Genomic DNA, 21,419 nt, shown 5'->3' with positions numbered 1-21,419 from the left:
TTGAAAGAATTTCATTTGATTCATATTGAATCTTAACAGATGAAAATATCTTGGTTAGTCATCATTTCTCATAAGTGATATCTTGCATAAGTGACTTCTTAGTCACCTTTTTGACTTGGGGGCTTCTTACCACGTATAAGGGGGTTAATTTATAAGTTTTTATCCACTTATTAGTTAACTGGTAATTTTCTATTATCCGGTAATTAATCACTTACCCATATAATTTAAACATCACCACAAATTACTTAAAATTCTATTTATTTTTAAAATACTTCATATATACTTTATATATTATACTATAGTGGTCATATGGTACCTTGCATGGTACTAGTTCATAATTATTGGGTATTATCACTTGACCCGTATTTTATTCCAAATTGGCCACTTTCAACGAAACTCGTTTTCTTTAATCCGTGTACTCCTTTATCCTTCATAACACTTATTTATCACTTGCTATAAATAGCATAAGTACGTTAATGTCAAGATGATCTCATCCCCGAGTCTAAGTCAGTTAACTAAAATTGAAATTTTAACGTACGAAAATCGCGAGGTGTAATATCCTTCCCCCCTTAGAAACATTCATCCTCGAATTTTCAACTCCCCAAGTTCTGTATAACCCAACGCCACACAGGACCACAATTATGAATAACGACCATGGCCTCACACGACCAACGACAATAGCCAATAAAAGAATTTGTACACGTACCTTATGATTATGACGTCTCAGTCGAACCCTTCTCTGGAGGAGGAAATAAGTAGGGATATCTATACTTCATGTTTTCCTAGGCCTCCCAAGTCATTTCTTCCACATTGTTATTTCTCCAAAGTATTTTCACGGAGGCTACTTCCTTATTCCGTAGATTGCGGATTTGTCGGTCTAAAATGGCAACCGGAATTTCCGCGTATGACAAGTCCTCTGTAATCTATACATCATTCGTGGGCACCACTTGGGTACAATCGCTAATGCACTTTCGTGACATAGATACACGAAAAACCGCATGGACAAACTCCAATTCCGAGGGCAATTCTAACTCATAAGCTACTTGGCCCACTCTTCGAATGATCCTATAAGGCCCAATATACCATGGGCTAAGTTTTCCTTTCTTGCCAAACCTCACCACACCCTTCATAGGTGACACCTTTAATAATACCCAGTAATGAACCCCGAACTCTAAATCTCGATGTCGCACGTCAGAATATGACTTCTGATAACTCTGAGCTGTCAATAGTCGATATCGAATCAACTTTACTTTCTCTATGGCTTGCTAAACCAGGTTTGGCCCATGTAATCTAGATTCTCCAATTTTGAACCACCCTATAGGAGACCTACACTTATGTTCGTAAAGAGCTTCGTATGGAGCCATCTGAATGCTAGAATAGTAGCTATTATTATACGCGAACTCAATAAGCGGCAGATGATCATCCTAGCTACCTTTGAAGTCTATTACACAAGCTCGTAACATATCCTCCAGTGTTTGAATAGTACGCACAGCTTGTCCGTCTGTCTGGGGAAGAAATGATGTACCAAGACTGACATGAGTCCCCAATCCCTTTTGGAAAGACCTCCAGAAGTTATCTGTAAATTGAGCTCCTCTATCCGAGATAATAGATAAAGGGACACCCTGTAGTCGTACTATCTCCTTAATGTAAAGCCTTGCATAATCCTCTGAGGAATATGTAGTCCTAATGGGTATAAAATGGGATGACTTTGTAAGCCTATCAACAATCACCCATATCGAATCGAACTTATGCTGGGTACGAGGTAAGCCTACAATGAAGTCCATATTGATTACTTCCCATTTCCAAGTCAGAATCTCCATAGCCTGCAATAATCCACCGGGTTTTTGATGCTCAATCTTAACCTGCTAACAATTAGGACACTGAGCAACAAATTCTGCTAAATCCTTTTTTATTCCGTCCCACCAATATACTTCCTTGATGTCATGATACATCTTTGTTGCTCCTGGATGGATATAATAATGAGAATAGTGAGTTTCTCCCATAACTTGCCGATGCAGCCCTACAACATTAGGCACACATAATCGTCCTTGATATCTAAGGACCCTATCTTCTGTAATTTCAAACGGCGTCTTCTCTTTCTGAAGAGTGGTATCCCTATAATGAACTAACATAGGATCCTCATACTAGCATTCCTTTACTTCAATTACTAAAGAAGATGTTGTCGTATCCTGAATAGTAAATCCAATATAAATTGAGTCCAGTAACCGAACTCCAAGACTATCTAGATGATGAACCTCATGGGCTATTCCCCTCTTTTCTGGCTGCAAATACGACAGGCTACCCATAAATGTATGGCTGAGGGCATCGGCTACTACCTTCGCCTTCCCCGGATGGTATAAAATATCAACGTCATAGTCTTTAAGTAGTTCTAACCATCTCATTTGGCATAGATTCAATTCCTTTTGCTTGAATATGTACTAGAGGCTCCTATGGTCCATATAAATATCAACATGAATGCCATACAAGTAAAGCCTCCACATCTTTAGTGCATGAATCACCGTAGATAAATCTAAATTGTAGGTCGGGTAGTTCTTCTCGTGCTTTATTAGTTGTCTAGAAGCATAAGCTACAACCTTTCCATGCTGCATCAGCACACAACCCAATCCAACGTCTAAAGCGTCATAATAGATCACATAACCATAGGTCCCTTCTGGAACCGTTACAACCGGTGCTGAAGTTAATCTGTCATTTAATGCCTGGAAACTCCGTTCGCAACCATCAGTCCATTGAAACTGTGCTCCATTCTGAGTCAACTTTGTCAAAGGCATTGAAAGGGAAGAAAATCCTTCCACAAATCTCCTGTAATAACCTGCCAAACCAAGAAAGTTACGGACCTCCATCGGTGTTGTAGGACTAGGCCAAGTTTTTACTTCCTCAATCTTTTATTTATCCACCTGGATACCTTCACCCGAAATAACAAGCCCAAGGAAGGCTACAGAGTTCAACCAGAATTCACATTTAGAAAATTTTGCATAGAGCTTCCCTTCTTGTAAAACTCTAAGCACAGTACGCAGATAGTTTGCATGCTCAGCCTCTAAACAAGAATATACCAATATATCGTCAATATATACAATTACGAACAGATCTAAAAAAGGCCTAAACACACGGTTCATCAAATCCATGAATATTGTTGGGGCATTGGTCAGACCTAACGACATAACCCGAAAATCAAAGTGCCCATATCTAGTCCTGAATGTTGTCTTCGGAATATCTTCATTCTTAACCCTTACCAGATGCTACCTGAACCTCAAGTCTATCTTTCAAAAATACTTGGTACTTTGCAGCTGATCAAATAAATCATTAATTCTCAGGAGCGGGTATTTATTCTTGATCGTCACCTTATTCAGCTGCCTATAATCAATACACATTCGTAAGAAACCATGTTTCTTTCTCACAAACAAAATAGGTGCTCCCCACGGTGATGTACTAGGTCTGATAAAGCCTTTTTCAAGTAAGTCCTTTAGCTACTCTTTCAACTCTTTCAGTTCTATGGGGGCCATTCTATAGGGAGGAATAGATATTTGGTGAGTATCTAGTAGTAGGTTAATAGAAAACTCAATTTATTGCTCTAGTGGCAGACCCGGAAGTTCATCGGGAAAAATATCGGGAAACTCATTAACCACTGGGATGGACTGAATGGTTGGTGACTCTACTTCCATATCCTGAATCCGAACTAAATGATAAATACAGGCCTTATTGATCATTTTTTTTGACTTGAGATAGGAAATGAATCTTCCTCTAGGCGATGTTGTATTACCTTTCCACTCCAAAACAGGCTCCCCTGAAAATTAAAATTGGACTATCTTTGATCTACAATCAACGTTGGCATGACAAGAAGCCAACCAATCCATACCCATTATAATATCAAATTCTACCATATCTAACTCAATTAAGTCTACTATGGTAGATCGGCCATGAATTATTATTATACAACCCCTATATACCTACTTAGCTATCACCGACTCCCCAACAGGTGTAGACACCTCAAAAGGTTTAACCAATTCAGGTTTTATTCCAAACTTACCAGCAACTAATGGAGTAACGTATGATAAGGTGGAACCTGGGTCAATCAACACATATACATCATATAAGGAGACTGATAATATACCTGTAACAACATCAGGCGATGACTCTTGGTCCTGTCGTCCTCCCAATGCATAAATGCAATTCTGAGGGTTGTTCGAGCTAGATGCTCCGCCTCTGCCTCTACCATGACTTGTTGGTGCTTGGGGACCTTGCCCAAGGAGGCGTACTAATGATGACGAACCAGCTACAGATCCCGCTGGCTGAGCTATGCTTGCATCACCTCTCATCGGACAATCCCTCATAACGTGGCCCAGATAACCATAAGTATAACAAACACTTAATCCCATACGGCACTTCCCGATATGTTGGTTAGCACATTGAGTACATCGTGGCAAGGGTGGCCTCATCTGATTTGACTCACCCCTATACTGAGAACCTGACGCCCTAAAATTCTGACCAGACCCTGAATATGTAGAACGATCAAATCTCTTACCGTCAAACTGAGGGGGTACGCTAGCCAATGGCTGGGATGGATACCTCGAGTACTATTGCCTCTAACCACCTCGAAACTCACCAAATCACCCGAAGACTTCGCACTCTTATTCTGGGCTCTATCATGCTCACGATCGGCCCTCTATTTCTATTTACGCTCCTCTACACCCTGAGCGTATGCTTGAATACGAGAAATATCCATGTCTGGCTGAAGCGAGACCGATATACAATCATTAAGCAAGTAAGGCTCTAATCCCACCACGAACTGGTGAACTCGGTACTCCATCTTAGATACAATAGTGGGAGCATACCTAGCCAACGAATCAAACTGAAGAATGTACTCCCGAACACTCATGCTACCCTACCGAAAGGTCAAGAACCTATCAACTATGGCCCGTTTAAGCTCTGGTGGCAGATAATGATGGAGAAAACCTTTTGTAAACTCCTGCCATACTGCTAGAGGGGCATCCTCAACTCTAGATAATTCCCACGACTCATACCAATTAACTGCAACATCTCGGAGTCTATAGGAAGCAAGCTCAACAGACTCAGTCACATTGGCCTTCATTGCCCTTAATGTCCTCTACATTCTATCAATAAATACTTGAGGGTCCTCATTTGGATCTGCTTTAATAAATACTAGAGGGTCTAAATTAATGAAATCACGAACCCTCGCACTAACGGGCCTATATGCATGACCAATACCTACTTCTTGACGACGAGCCTGTGCAGCTACTAATCGGGTTAATAATTGAATAGCATCTCTCATCTCTTGACCCGGCACATCCGGCTGAGGTACTAAGTGTACAGTGGCGGGCACTGGAGCTGGTGCCCCTCGGAGCTCTTCTGGAAAGGGTAGAGTATGTGAAGTCAGAGATGGAACCTCACTATGAGACTCTCCCCGAGCCCTGGTAAATCGTGGCGCTCGACTAGTAGTCTCACCATTAACGGACTTTCCCTTCTGGGCGGCCGTACTCTTTGGAGGCATCGTTGAAAATATAGCATATTGTGAGGAGCATGAATTCTTGTATCGCACGATCTTAGATAAAAAGAGAGGATAACATCCTATATGTCCTGTAGCCTCTTGTCTATAAGTGTGGTGCACGACACACCCATAAACAAGAATCTACTAGACACGGTCTGTGGACAACCCTAGGACAGAACTGCTCTGATACCACTTTTGTCACGACCCAAACCGATGGGCCGTGTTGGGTGCCTGAGTCCTATCTGTCAAACACCCCTAAGCATGCGTCTAAGATATGAACCTGTATAACATCTGCTGCATTACGAAAATAACATACGTGAAGGAAACATACCATCAAGGCATGTGTACGTATACATGTAGAACACAGTGGGCGAGCCAGCAAGGCTGCTATAGACAACTATACATCCAACACTGAAAGTCGACAAGGCCACATACAATCAAACTAGATATATTGTTCACAGAACTTTAACAGAAACATAATTGTACAAAGACTGGACTGAGCCACATCATACCCATATACATATATATATACAAATGTATCATACCACAATCAAAAGCAGCTCCGGATCAAATGGAGCACGCCAACTCTCGCTGATCAGGGATCCTAAGAAGGGGACCGTCAGCTTGCCTACCTGGACCTACGGGCATAAAACGCAGGCCCCGTGAAATAGGGCATCATTACGAAAAAATGTACTGAGTATGTAAGGCATGAAAATTAGTACGTAAAGGACATAGATGAAACATGGAATACAGAAACACATCTTTAAATCTGAATAACTTTGTAAATTCTGAAACGTTTATAATATCATGCACGTGCGTATAAATGTCGTGTCATTCATATCTATATGTGTACATAATATCATCAAGCCATTGAGGGCATCTCATCATATCGTCTCGGTCACTAAGGGCAACATCATCAACATATACCAGCTGATAAGGTGGTGGGGCGTATATAAGGCCGTAACCATTTCCTATATCCCATATACATATATTTACATATATATATATATATGCATATATAACTCCATCTAGTCATGGGTCAATGCACATGAGTGAAATGCATGAAAAATATTTCAAAATCTGAATATTCGTTCCGGATAAACTTTTCCAACTACGTATTATTCTGAGACTCATGAACAGAAAATAATAATAATTTTCATGGGAAATCAAGAATATAGACACCCCTAATAATTCTATGAATGGAGTAATTTATGGAAACTGTGTGTTTTCTCGTTTTTTCAGAATAATTTGGACCATGCCAAAAGAAAGAATGGAGGGCCTTAACATACCTATTTCTTGAATTATTTGAACAAATCTACTTCTGCGAAATTCTTGAACGAAATTTGAAATGTTAAACGAATTTTTTCTTAAGTTTTGTTTTTGAAACTTTTCAAACCAAGAAAGATGGATATTACTTTACTTTAGGATAGTAAAGTTTGTGGCTCCCTTGAAGTCTTGAAAGGAAAAACGTTTCTGGTTCTTTAAGTTTTGAAAGAATTTCATTTGATTCATAATTAATCTTAGCAGATAAAGATATCTTGGTTAGTCATCATTTCTCATAAGTGACATCTTGCATAAGTGAGTTCTTAGTCATATTTTGACTTAGGTGGCTTCTTGCCACGTGTGTGGGGGGTTAATTTATAAATTTTTATCCACTTATTAGTTAACTAGGTAATATTCTGTTATCCGGTAATTAATCAATTACCCGCATAATTTAAAAATTATCACAAATTACTTAAAATTCTATATATTTTTAAAATACTTCATATATACTTTATATATTATACTACCATGGTCATATGGTACCTTGCATGGTACTAGTTCATAATTATAAGGTATTATCGCTTCACCCATATTTTATTCCAAATTGGCCACTTTCAACAAAACTCGTTTTCTTTAATTCGTGTACCCCTTTGTCCTTCATAACACTTATTTATTGCTTGCTATAAATAGCGTAAGTACGTTAACATCAAGATGATCTCATCCCCGAGTCTACGTCGATTAACTGAAAACGAAATTTTAACATACGAAAATCGCGAGATGTAATAGATTTATATCTGGGAGATTGTTCATCTGCATGGTATTCCAGTTTCCATCATCTCAGATAGAGGTACTCAATTCACATCATGGTTCTAGAGGGTCGTACATCATGAGTTGGGTACTCGGGTGGAGTTGAGTACAACATTTCACCCTCAGACGGACAGACAGTCATGGCGCACTATTCAGATTCTTGAGGATATGCTCCGTGCGTGTGTGATTGTGTTTGGAGGGTCTTGGGATCAGTTCTTGCCATTGGTGGAGTTTGCCTACAACAACAGCTATCAATCCAGCATTCAGATGGCACCGTACGAGGCTTTATATGGTAGGCGGTGTAGATCCCTGGTGGGTTAGTTTGAGCTAGTTGAGGCTAGATTATTGGGCACAGACATGGTTCAGGATGCTTTGGAGAAGGTTAAGGTGATTCAGGATAGACCCCGTATAGCCTAGTCTAGACAGAAGAGTTACGCGGACCGGAAGGTTCGTGATGTTTCCTATATGGTTGGAGAGCGGGTTCTACTTCGGGTTTCGCCTATGAAGGGCGTTATAAGATTTGGGAAGAAAGGGAAGTTGAGTCTGAGTTTTATTGGTCCTTTTAAAATATTGTGATGTGTTGGGGAGGTTGCTTATGAGCTTGCCTTACCTCCCAGCCTGGCAGGAGTTCATCTGGTATTTCATATTTTGATGCTCCGAAGGTATCAAAGTGATCCGTCGCACGTGTTGGATTTCAGTTCTGTCCAGTTGGACAAGGATCTATCTTATGTTGAGGAGCCAGTGGCGATTTTGGAAAGGCGGGTTCGGAAGTTGAAGTCAAAGAACATTGCATTAGTGAAGGTTTAGTAGCGAGGTCAGCCTGTCGAGGAGGCGACCTTGGAGACCAAGTAGGATATGCACAGCCGTTACCCTCATATTTTCACTACTTCAGGTATGTCTCTATGCTCGTTCGAGGACGAACGAATATTTAAGTGTAGGAGGATGTAACGACCCGGCCGGTCATTTTAAGAATTAACGCCTGGATCCCCTATTAACTGCATTCCCCATGTTTGTTTCTGCTTTTGTGAGTTGTTGCGAGGATTTATTTAGAGTTTCGGAGAGTTTTGGGACACTTAGTTCCTAAATGAGAGTTTAAGTTTTAGAATTTGGACCATAGTCGGAGAGTGTAAAGATAGCCTCAGAATGGAATTCCACCGGTTCTGTTAGCTCCATTGGGTGATTTCGGGTTTAAGAGTGTGTTCGGATTATGTTTTGGATGTCCGTAGCTTATTTAGGCTTGAAATGCCGAAAGTTAAATTTTTGAAGTTTCTGATTTGATAGTGAGATTTTGATCTAACTATCATAATGGAATTGCGAAAGTTGGAGTAGCTCTATGGTGTTGAATGTGATGTGTGTGCAAAATTTCAGGTCATTCGGACGAGGTTTGATAGACTTTTTGATCGAAAGCAGAAATTGGAAGTTTTGGAAATCCTTAGACTTGGATTGGAGAGCGATTTGTGGTTTTAGCGTTGTTTGATGTGATTCGAAGGCTGGAATAAGTTCGTATGATGGTTTAGGATTGGTTGGCAGGTTTGGTTGAGGTCCCGGGGGCCTCAGGTGAGTTTCAGGTGCTTAACAAAAGTTAAATTGGACTTAGGAGAAAAAATGAAGTTGGCTAAACCTATCATAATCGCACCTACGTGTATTGGACCACAGGTGCGGCATCGCAAAAGTGGTTGAAGTATCGCAGATGTTGTTTGAGGTGAAATGGGATTTGACCGCAGATGCAGCCCAGGCACCACAGAAGCGGTACCGTATCTGCAGAAAGGAAGTCGTAGGTGTGGAAATATCCATTTAATGAAAAGTCACAGGTGCGACTTGGTCTACACAGAAGCGGGACTGCAGGTGTGGTCCTAGAGCCGCAGATGCAGTTTCACTGGTCAGAAAAGGGGCAGAACCGAGGGTTAGTCTCAAAACCTTAGAAATTGATTTGGGAGCTCGGGATTTGCGATTTTGAGAGAGATTTTCACCTGGATGTTTTGGGTAAGTAATTCTTACTCGATTTTAATTAATTTTCACGGATCTATGCTTAAATTCATCCTTTAAATTCGAATTTGGGGTGGAAAATTTGGAGAAAAATTGGAAAAGTTCTTAGACCTAATTTTTGAGTTTTGATCAAGATTTTGATGTCGGATTGGAGTAATTTCTGTACATATGAACTTGTGAGAGTGTGAAGATTCCGAATTTGTAAATTCTACCCGATTTCGAGATGTGGGCTCGGGGGGCATTTTGGTCATATTTCCTAATTTCGCGTATTATCTTAGAATTAATTAGTGGAATCAGTTACTTGAAGTTATATTTACATTATGCAATTGATTTGGATAGATTTGGGTCATTTGGGGTCGAGTACTCGTGGCGAGAGTGTGGTTTCTGGTTGATTTTTGAGCCAGTTCGAGGTAAGTGGCTTGCCTAACCTTGTGAAGGGGAAACTCCCCTTAGGATTTGGTATTGTTTATATTTGAAATGCCTTGTACGTGAGGTGACGAGTGCATACTTATGCTAATTGTTGAAAATCATGTTTTCATTAAATAACTATAATTGTGTTTCCTTTCCTGTTTATACTACTAGCAATTTAAGCCTGATGTTAGCTTAGGGAAACATGTCTAATTGACTTAATTGCTTTACTTGCTCAAACTGCCTTATTTGGATTATGTGCAGCATGTTAGACTAGAAATACCTGTTTTACCTTGGTATGAAATTTGAATTGAATTGAGTATTCTTCATGTTGCTGTTGTGTGTTTCCTTTGGGACTACAGGACGATATCCCGGGAGATCCCCTTGCCTGTTTACTTTGGGACTATGGATTTGTGTTCCAGGAGATCCCCTGCACATATATCGACTTGGACTGTAGTGAGGGATACCGAGAGATCCCTAGAACGTATATTGAGGATACTAAGAGATCCTCAGGATACCAAGAGATCCCCAACACATATATTGAGGATAATAAGAGATCCTCAGGATACTAAGAGATCCCCAGTTGTTATATCTGTGTTGAATTGTATTCCTTCTGTGATTATTTTGTCTATGTTATAGTTGTTGTTGTTCTTATTATCCTGTGTTACTTCATACTATTAGCATTTAATTATAGTGTCGTATTCTATACTGTTTTACCTCATTTTTCAACTATAATCACTAAGGCCCTGACCTTCCTTGTCACTACTCGACCGAGGTTAGGCTTGGCACTTACTGAGTACCGCTGTGATGTACTCATGCCCTTTCTACGCATGTTTTTCATGTGTAGATCGAGGTACTGTGACTACAAATAGTCGAAATCTGTCCAAATCAATTGCATAATATAAATATAACTTCAAGTAATTGATTCCACTAATTAATTCTAAGCTAATACGCAAAATTAGGAAAAATGACCAAAATGCCCCTTGGGCCCACGTTTCGAAATCAGGTAGAATTTAAAAATTCGGAATCCTCACACTCTCACGAGTTCATATATATAGAAATTACTCCAATTTGACATCAAAATCTTGATCAAAACTCCAAAATTAGGTCTAAGAACTTTTCCAATTTTCTCAAATTTTTTCACCCCAAATTCGAATTTAAAAGATGAAGTTAAGCATAGATTCGTGGAAATTAATCAAAATCGAGTAAGAATTACTTACCAAAAACACCCAGGTGAAAATATCTCTCAAAATAGCAAATCCCGAGCTCCCAAATCAATTTCTATGGTTTTGAAACTAACCCTCGATTTTGCCCCTTTTCTGACTACTGAAACCGCATCTGCGGCTCTGGGACCGCACCTGCAGTCCCGCTTCAGCATAGACCAAGTCGCACCTGCAACTTCCTTTCTTCAGATTCGGTACCGCTTCTGTGGGGCCTGGGCTGCATCTGCGGTTAAATCCCATTTTGCCTCAAACCGTATCTGCAGTACTTCAACCGCTTCTGCGGTGCCGCACCTGCGGTCCAATACACGCAGGTGCGATTATCAACTTCCGTTAAGCACCTGAAACTCTCCTGAGGCCCTCTGTACCTCAACCAAACCTACCAACAAATCTTAAAACATCATACAAACTTATTCCAACCTTTGAATCACATCAAACAACGCTAAAATCACAAATCAATTTCCAATCCAAGCCTAAGGATTTCCAAAACTTCCAATTTCCTCTTTCGATCAAAAAGTCTATCAAACCTCATCCGAGTGACCTAAACTTTTGCACACACATCACATTCAACACCACGGAGCTACTCCAACTTTCAAAATTACATTCCAACCCTTAGATCAAAATCTCACTATCGAACCGGAACTTCAAAAATTCAACTTTCGGCATTTCAAGCCTAAATAAGCTACGGATCTCCAAAACACAATCTGAACATGCCCCTAAACCCGAAATCACCCAACAGAGCTAATGGAACCAACGGAATTCCATTTCGAGGCTGTCTTCACACTACTTTAACTACGGTCCAAATTCTAACACTTAAACTCTTATTTAGGGATTAAGTGTCCCAAAACTCTCCAAAACTCCAAATAAATCCTCCCGACAACTCACAATACCAAAAACAAAACGGGGAATGCAGTTAATAGGGGATCGGGGCGCTAATTCATAAAACGACCGGTCGGGTCGTTACAGCAACTCATAGGGGGTTTTTTCAAGAGAGACCTGATCATGCACCTGTTCACCAAGTAGCAGGCAGTGTTGACAGCTTCAGCCCAGAAGTTCGTAGCAATCCCACTGTCGATCAGCATTGTTCTAGCCATTTCCTCAAGGGATCTATTCTTCCTTTCCACAATTCCATTTTTTTGGGGAGTCCTTGGGGCTGAGAAATTGTGAGTAATGCCATTCTCATTACAGAATTCATCAAACTTAGCATTGTCAAACTTTGTTCCATGATCCAATCTAATACATGCTACTTTTGATTCTATCTTCACTTGGATTTTCTTCACAAAGACTACGAACACTTCAAAGGTTTCATCTTTTGTTCTGAGGAACAGAGTTCAAGTGAATCTAGAGTATTCATCCACTATCACAAAGATATATCTTTTTCCTCCCCTGTTTTGCACTCTCATAGGGCCACATAGATCCATATGAAGGAGATTAAGTGGTTTTGAGGTGCTGACATCATTTTTTGACTTGAATGAGGATTTTACATGCTTCCCTCTAGCGCAGGCATCACAAACTTTGTGTTCTTTGAACTTTGACATAGGCAAACCACGAACCAGGTCCTTCTGAATTGGCTTATTCAGTAAAGAGAAGCTTGCGTGCCCTAGTCTTCTGTGATATAGTTTAGCATCATTAGTTTTCAAGCAACTCAGATAACTACTTTGTAGAAACTCGAAATCAGCAACATAAATGTTTTTGTATCTTTTGGAAACAAGTACCACTCACCAGTTACTAGATTTGTAACTGCGCATATCTTGGACAAGAATTCCACCTTGTTTCCTTTATCACATATCTTAGAGACACTCAAGAGATTGTACTTAAGGCCATTGATATAGTATACATTCTCAATTGAGTGATTGAGTGACTTTCTAATTTTTCCAACACCAAGACTGTACCCCTCTTTCCCATTTCCAAAGGATAAACTCCCTCCTTGTAGGGCTTTTAGTGAAAGAAAGTCCATGGTATTTCCAGTCATGTGCTTTGAGCATCCACTATCCATGAACCATTGTTGACTGCTTCCTTTCATTGTTCCCTGCACAAGGAGATCACGGGTTAGATTTAGGAACACAAGAAAGTTTGGGTCCCTCGTAATAAGGAAGAGGATGAATAAGTGCTCTTTTAGTCCATGCAGGTAACATGCGTTTTTTATGAGTGGCACCTGGTCACTTTTCAGCAGTTACTCTCTCAGCAAAAACTTTGTTTTTCTGCAGAGACTGAACCCTGGCTTGGCAATTTTCTTTGAAATGCCCATTGTTCCCACAGTGGGTACAAAGCCAATTATTGGGTAAAGTAACATATTTGCTATGCGGGTTGTAAGGAGTTCTTTCCCTTTGAAACCTATTCCCTGCCTGTTACCACCATTATTAACATACATGCCAGTAATAGCCTCTGAGGACCAGGTCCACTTAAGGGGCTTCTCAAGATCATTTTTTACTCTATTCAGTTCTGCTTGGAGCTGCCTATTTTCTCAAGTTCTGCACACAAACTAGTTCCCATAGCAATTAACTCATTTTCAAGCTTAATGTATGCCTCACTAGCTACCCCTTTCCCTTTTTTCAGAATTTCCAGGCCTACATTTAGCTCCAAGTTCCTCTATTGTTTCCCTTAAGTCTACAATCACTACTAAAATGTCATCTCTCTACTGCTCAATAACAGTCACTTTCTCCACTAAATCATCTTTTTCTTTACTGAAATTCTCAATGGTTTCTTTTAAGTCAATAGCTACTACCACCAAATCATCTATTTCATGTTCTACACTATCAATTTTTCAGTTAAAACCACCTTTTTATTTTCCAGATTGCTTATGGTTTCCTTCAGATCAACTACACAAACTACCAAATCATCTCTAGTTTGTTCAACATCTCCTAGATCTATGGTTAAGGTATCCTTATCATCTACAAGACTATGATAGGCATCAATTAACACATTTGCTAATGACATGAGTTTTTTAGGAGAGTAGGATTTCAGATTTCTCTGAACATCCCTGAAGTTTACCTCATCATTGTCATCCTCTTCATCATTGTCAGATTGAGCCATCAAAGCAAATATTGAATCATATTCATTTGCGTCACTTTCAACTGCCGTCATAGAGCTATCACCTGCATCAGTTTCTTCTTCAGACTCACTGGAGGAATCTCCCCATGTTGCAAGAGCTTTCTTCACAACATTGTCAGCAGATCTCTTCCTTTTGAAGCGTTTGTCAGGAATCGGGTTCCTCTTTGCTGCTTTATCAGGGTTGTATTTGAAGTGTTCTTGCTTTAGGAGAGGGCAATCTTTGATAAAATGCCCTGGCTTTCCACATTTATGACAAATGTAATAATTCTTTTTGGTCTACTGGAGCTGCCTCTTTTTGATATCCCTCCATTCCTTCTGACCATCTTCTGAAACCTTTTGGTTAAGTAGGCCATGTCACTACCATCCTCACTAGAGTCATTGTTTTTAGCTTTGAGCACCAGGTTCTTTTCCATCTTTGGTTCTCTTTTTTCACTGTCTATCTTCTTCTTCATTTTGTAGGTTTTCAGATTTCCAACTAGTTCATCTATGGTCAGCTCTTGCAAGTCCTTTTCTTCAGTAATAGCATTTACTTTACTTTCCCATGAACTGGGCAAGATACTAAGAATTTTCCTCACGAGCTTGTTCCTGGGAATGATTTCACCAAGTGAGTGTAACTCATTTATGATGAAAGTGAATCTTGTGTGTATGTCTTCAATAGATTCATCATATTTCATCTTGAAGAGCTCATACTCAGCGGCGAGCATATCAATCTTAGATTGTTTTACTTGAGTGGTTCCTTCATGTGCTGTTTGCAAAGCTTCCCATATTTCCTTGGCGAATTGACAAGCTGAGATCATGTTGTATTCATCAGGTCCTATGCCACACACCAAAATTTTCTTGGCACGAAAATTTTTCTCCACAACTTTCATATCTGCATCGTTGTATTCTTTCCTGGTCTTTGGTGTCATCACTAGAGGGTCTCCAGTCTTCTTTGTTGGGATGTAAGGACTAACACATATAACATCCCACAACTCAGAATCTTCTATGATGATAAAATCATGCGTTCTTGTCTTCCACCACCCATAGTATTGCCCATTGAACCTAGGTGGTCTATACGTAGACTAACCTTCTTCAAAATTTGGTGGAGCAGCCATTAGGATCATTCCTAGGTGTTAACGTAGTAGAAAGAACCCGCTCTGATACCAATTGATAGAATATATGAGTCCACCAAACTATATAGAGACCAGGTCCTCTATGCGTTTCCACTAATAATGCTAATGAAACAGTAAGTAAATAAGACAGGGAGTTTTTACGTGGAAAAATCCCTGCTCAGGGGGGGATAAAAAACCACGACCTACACTGGTAGGATTTCAACTTCATTATGAGCAACTTTAGATTACAACCTATGCAATCTAGGAATTAAACTCTTAATCCCTCACTAACTTGTAATACACTTATTACAAGCAACTTTGCAATGCACCTATTACAAAGACTTCAACTCATGACTAACTCTAGTCAAGACACAAACACTAAGGGTTTATGGTTTTACAAGGGGTTCCTAAGTAACGCTTCTAGATAAGCAAAGTAGGAATTACAATGAAGAACAATTACAAAGTTACAACTCAACTAAGGACATACAAAATACTAGCTCTAGGAACTGGTCCGTAGTAGTGTTAAACATTGTTCTTAATGCACTTGAGAATTGAAAGCTTGAATGTCAGATGCTTGAATGCTTGAATGAATTCTCAAGTGTTCAAGTGATTTTTTGTTGTAATGTTTAATGTTAATGCAAATGGATGACATCACTTGAATGATGTAATCACTTGGTAGGTCAAATGAGAAGTGACTACAGAACTGTGTTGAATCATTTCTGTGTACAGTGCAGGCAATCACTTTCCACCTGTAGACAGTTGACTTTGTACTGCTGTCACGGAAACACAAGTGTATCAGGTCCCTATGTTGATTCTCTATCTTCTAAAGTCGTAGTAGCTCACATTAGTTGGAGTCCGTTGATTTGAGTTGTGTACCAACTGTGTCAGGTTCCTTATCTGGTTCTTTGACAGTAAGTTTGTTAGATCATCAAAACATAAAGCTAAGGTATTGTAGACCTATCACTTTTCCTGGTTCACTTCAGCGGTGCATCTTCAGAGGATCCCCAGGACTATCTAGACAGCTGTCATGAGGTGCTATGGAACATAGGGATAGTGGAAACCAATGTGGTTGACTTTGCTGCTTTTCATTTGTCAGGTTCCGCCAAGAAATGGTGGAGGGATTTTGTGTTAACCAGAGAAGATGGGTCGCCGGCTCTCACTTGGGACCAGTTCTCTCAGCTATTTCTTGAGAAGTTTCTTCCTATTACTTAGAGAGAGGACTATCAGAGGTAGTTCGAGCATTTGCAGTAGGGTTTTATGACTGTCACTCAGTACGAGACTCGATTTGTGGATCTGGCATGTCATGTTATTCTTCTGCTTGCTACAGAGAGGGAGGGTGAGGAGGTTTATTGAGGTACTTGCTCAGCCTATCAGATTGCAGATGGCTAAGGAGACTTGGAGTGAGATTTCTTTTCAAGCGAATGCCAATGTTGCCAGGCGAGTCGAGATGGTACTAGCTCAGGGGAGTGGCTAGGGATTTGACAAGAGACCTCATCATTCTGGTGGATTCAGTGGTGCTTCGTTTGGAGGCAGGGGTACTTTTGGTGGAGGCCATCCTCTCAGGAAGTTTCATTCAACACTCCAGGCTTTTCACGGTGCTTCAGGAGGTCATGGCCCTCTTATGCATAACTCCGATCAGGTAGCCTACAGTGCACCACCAGCTCCTATCCTCCACTCCAAAGTTTTCAAGGTGGTTACTCAGGCCGAAAGGGTCAGTTTCAGGGTCAGCAATCACAACAGCCAAGTTCTTGTAGTGATTCGAGGTACATTGATAGGTTTGTCCTTCAAGCATCGAGCAGTTCTCAGCATCAGGGTTCTCGTGCCATGGTCCCACTGTCGGGTATCTCACCACCCGCTTAGCCAACTAGAGGTAGGGGTCAGGCAGCTAAAGATGGAGGTCGGGGCATTAGAGGTAGAGGTTAGGCCACTAGAGGTGGAGGCCAGCCAGCCAGGGCTCGTCTTCGAGATGTAGTTCAGAGTGGTGGGGCCCAGCCCGATGCTATGCTTTTCCAGCCAGGCCTGAGGCTAAGTCATCTGACTCAGCCATCAAAGGTATGGTTTCAGTTTGCAGTAGGGATGCCTCAGTACTATTTGATCTAGGTTCTACTTATTCGTATGTGTCATCCTATTTTGCTCCATATTTGGTTGTGCCTCGTGATTCTTTGAGTGCTCCCGTGTTTGTGTCCACCCCTGTAGGAGATGCTATTATTGTAGATTGTGTTTATCGTTCGTGTATGGTTACCATTGGGAGTCTTGAGACTCGTGTAGATCTCCTACTTCTTGATATGGTCAATTTTGATGTCATTTAGGGGATGGATTGGATGTCACCTTATCATGCTATATTGGATTGTCATGGTAAGACAGTGACCTTAGCCTTGCCGGGCTTGCCTCGATTGGAGTAGAGAGGGACTCCAGTCCATTCTACAAGAAAGGTTATCTCTTATGTGAAGGCTCGACATATGGTCTAGAAGGGGTGTCTAGCTTATTTGGCTTATGTCCGTGATTCTAGTGTGGAGGTTTGTTCTATGGATTTTGTGCCAATCATTCATGAGTTTCTAGAGGTGTTTCTTGCAGACCTGCTGGGGATGCCACTCGATAGAGATAACGATGTTTGTATTAATTTGGCTCCGGGCACTAAGCCTATTTCCATTCTTCCATACTGTATGGACCCACTAAAGTTGAAAGAATTGAAGGAGCAGCTGCAATATTTTCTTGATAAGGTCTTTATAGACCTAGTGTCTTGCCCTGGGTGCACCCATGTTGTTTGTGAAGAAGAAGGATGGATAGATGAGGATGTGCATAGATTATCGGCAGTTGAACAAATTCACCATCAAGAACAAATATCCATTGCCAAGGATTGACGACTTATTTGATCAGATTGAGGGTGCCAAAGTATTTTCAAAGATCGATTTGAGGTTTGGCTACCATTGGTTGATGATTAGGGCACATGATGTCCCTAAGATAGCTTTTCGGACTCAGTATGGGTATTATGAGTTTCTAGTGATGTCATTTGGGCTGACAAATGTCCCAACAGCATTTATGGATTTGATGAACCGGGTGTTCAAGCCCTATTTGGACTCCTTTGTGATTGTGTTTATTGATGATATCTTGATCTACTCCCGCAGTCGAGAGGAGCATGAGCAGAACCTTCGGATTATTCTTCAGACTCTAAGAGACAGTCGGTTATATGCTAAGTTTTCAAAATGCGAGTTTTGGTTGAGCTCAGTCACCTTCTTAGGGCACGTTGTATCAGTAGAGGGTATTTAGGTGGATCCTAAGAAGATTGAGCCATTCAAGAACTGCCTAGACCCACTTTAGCTATAGAGATCCGAAGTTTCTTGGGATTGGCAGGTTATTACCGTCAGTTTGTGGAGGAGTTTTCATCTATGGAAGCCCCGTTGACTAGGTTGACCCAGAAGGGTTCCCCATTCAAATGGTCAGACAAGTGTGAGGCGAGCTTTCAGAAGCTCAAGTCTACTTTGAATACGGCGTTGGTATTGGTGTTTCCCATAGGTTCAGGTCCTTATACAGTATATTATGACGCATCTCGTATTTGACTTGGTGCAGTATTGATGCAGGATGGCAAGGTAATTGCATATACTTCATGGCAGCTGAAGGTTCACGGGAAGAATTATCTCGTCCATTACTTAGAATTTGGCAGCCATTGTTCACGCGCTGAAAATTTGGAGGCACTATCTTTATGGCGTGTCGTGTGAGGTGTTCACGTGTCGTTAAAGTTTGTAGTATTTTTTCAAGCAAAAGGAGCTTAATTTGAGGCAGAGGAGGTGGTTAGAGCTATTGAAAGACTATGACATCACCATCTTGTATCATCCGGGGAAGGATAACGTAGTGGTCGATGCTTTGAATAGAAAGTCAGTGGGTATGGGCAGCCTTGTGTACATTCCAGTCGGTGAGAGACCACTTGCATTAGATGTTCAGGCCTTGGCCAATCAGTTCGTGAGGTTGGACGTTTTTGAGCCCAGTGGTTTTCTAGCTTGTACGATCGCTCGGTCTTCATTGTTTGAGCACATCAGGAAACGGTAGTATGATGAACCTCATTTGTTTGTCCTTAGGGATACAGTGTGTCACGGTGATGCCAAGTAGGTTACGGTTGGAGATGATGGAGTTTTGAGGATGCAGGGTCGTGTTTGTGTGCCTAATGTGGATGGACTTCGTGAGTTGATTCTAAATGAGGCCCACAGTTCCAGGTATTCTATTCATCCAGGCGCCGCCAAGATGTATCAGGACTTGTGGCAGCATTATTGGTGGAGGAGAATGAAGAAAGATACAGTGGCATATGTGGCTCAGAGTCTAAATTGTCAGCAAGTAAAGTACAAGCATTAGAGACCTAGTGGTTTGCTTCAGAAGATAGAGATTCCTGAGTGGAAGTGGAAGCGTATCACTATGGATTTCGTTGTTCGACTCCCACGGACTCAGAGGAAGTTTGATGCAGTTTGGGTTATTGTGGATAGACTGACCAAGTCAGCGCATTTCATTCCTGTGGCAATTACCTAATCTTCAGAGCGATTGGCAGAGATTTATATCCGTGAGATCGTTCGCCTTCACGGTGTGCCCATGTCTATCATTTCTGACCGAGATATGCAGTTTGCCTCGCATTTCTGGAGGGTAGTGTAGCGTGAGTTGGGCACGCGGGTTGAGCTGAGCACAACATTTCATCTTCAGACGGACGGACAGTCTGTTACGCCCCACAATATTACGTCAATATTACGTCCCGCATTATTATATTACGATGATGTTACGCTTTGCAGTATTAAATTACGAAGATGTTGCACCCTGTAGTATTGTACATTGAATTTTTTATAAGGTAATTGACATTAGTCCAAAGAAAAAGATTATTTGGAGATTATAAGCATTATGCTATTTTAAACAAATAATGAGTAAATTCGTGAAGGTGAGAGGGGAAGCAAGTCAAAGAAAATGAATTTTTCATCCAAGTTTGGCATATTGGGGTAAAATACGGGCCGAGCATTAATACCCGATATTTATGAACTAGTGCCAAACAAGGTACTACATGACTATGATAGTAAGGTGTACAAGGTATGTTAAAAGCGAGTAGTATTTTAAGTAAGTTGAGATAATTTTTAATTATGCGGGTAATTGGTTAATTACTGGGTAAAGGAACATTACCTAATTAATTGGGGATATATTGGATAAGTATTAAAAATCATGAGATGGCAGCCCCTCCTTTTAATTTAAAATGACTCATAAGTGATTACAAATAGGTGGCAACTAAGTTATTCAAGAAAGGGACACCACATTCTTATCATTATTACACAAGTCTTACCATCAAAACCTTAGAAACTTTTTACAATTCAAAGACATTAGAAATTGGTAATCCAAGAACGCTAGACATTTCAAAGCTTTCTACAAAACTTTCTTTCTCATATCTTGGAAACAAATTACAATCAGAATGTTAGAAATATTGACAATTCAAGCTCCTACAAGATATTAACAACGAGATTTCTTGCATCCAAATTCTCCTAAAAGAATATTCTACGGATTTTTTCATACTCCAGGCATGTTAAGGCTATCTCTTCTTTCTTTTTGGCATGATCTATACGAAACAAGCAAATGCACAACTTTTATAAATTACTCTATTCGTAGAAATGCTAGAGATGTGTATATTCTTATTCTCCCATAAGTATTATTATTCTATCATCTGTTCATGGGTATCAGAAAAATACGTAAGTTGAAAAAAAAAAGTTTACTTCATGAAATTACTCAAAGGCATAATGGTCTTATGACATTCCGGGGGATTTTATTGACGTACTTCTCATGCATTGTATTCATTTATACATGTACATTGACCCATGACCTGATGGCGTTATATACGCGTATATATATGTATATATATATATATATATATATATATATATATATATATATATATATGGGATATGGGAAAGGTTATCGAGTTATATATGCACCACCACCTAATCAGCTGGTATACGTTGATGATTTTGCCCACAGTGGCCGAGATGATATGATGGGATTCCTTCAGAGGCTTGATGATGTTATGAATACATGTACCTATGCATAACATCACAT

General features: G+C 40.4%; 1 protein-coding gene across 1 annotated transcript; it reads right to left on the bottom strand.

Annotated features, from left to right (window-relative positions):
• Positions 1-5,122: 5,122 nt before the first annotated feature.
• On the bottom strand, positions 5,123-15,167 carry LOC138873564 (uncharacterized). Its single transcript, XM_070152037.1, has 8 exons — positions 14,580-15,167; positions 13,987-14,496; positions 13,386-13,553; positions 12,924-13,237; positions 12,676-12,861; positions 12,217-12,525; positions 5,856-5,935; positions 5,123-5,385 (listed from the first exon to the last, which is right to left on the bottom strand). Exons 1-8 carry the CDS (start codon positions 15,165-15,167, stop codon positions 5,123-5,125), a joined length of 2,418 nt encoding a protein of 805 aa, XP_070008138.1.
• Between the last annotated feature and the right edge of the window lie 6,252 nt (positions 15,168-21,419).

Source organism: Nicotiana sylvestris, chromosome 7, assembly GCF_000393655.2.
Source record: "Nicotiana sylvestris chromosome 7, ASM39365v2, whole genome shotgun sequence".
In the NCBI taxonomy this organism is placed as follows: domain Eukaryota; kingdom Viridiplantae; phylum Streptophyta; class Magnoliopsida; order Solanales; family Solanaceae; genus Nicotiana; species Nicotiana sylvestris.
Note: the sequence above shows the minus strand (reverse complement) of the source record. Positions and strands in the feature narration are given on the sequence as shown.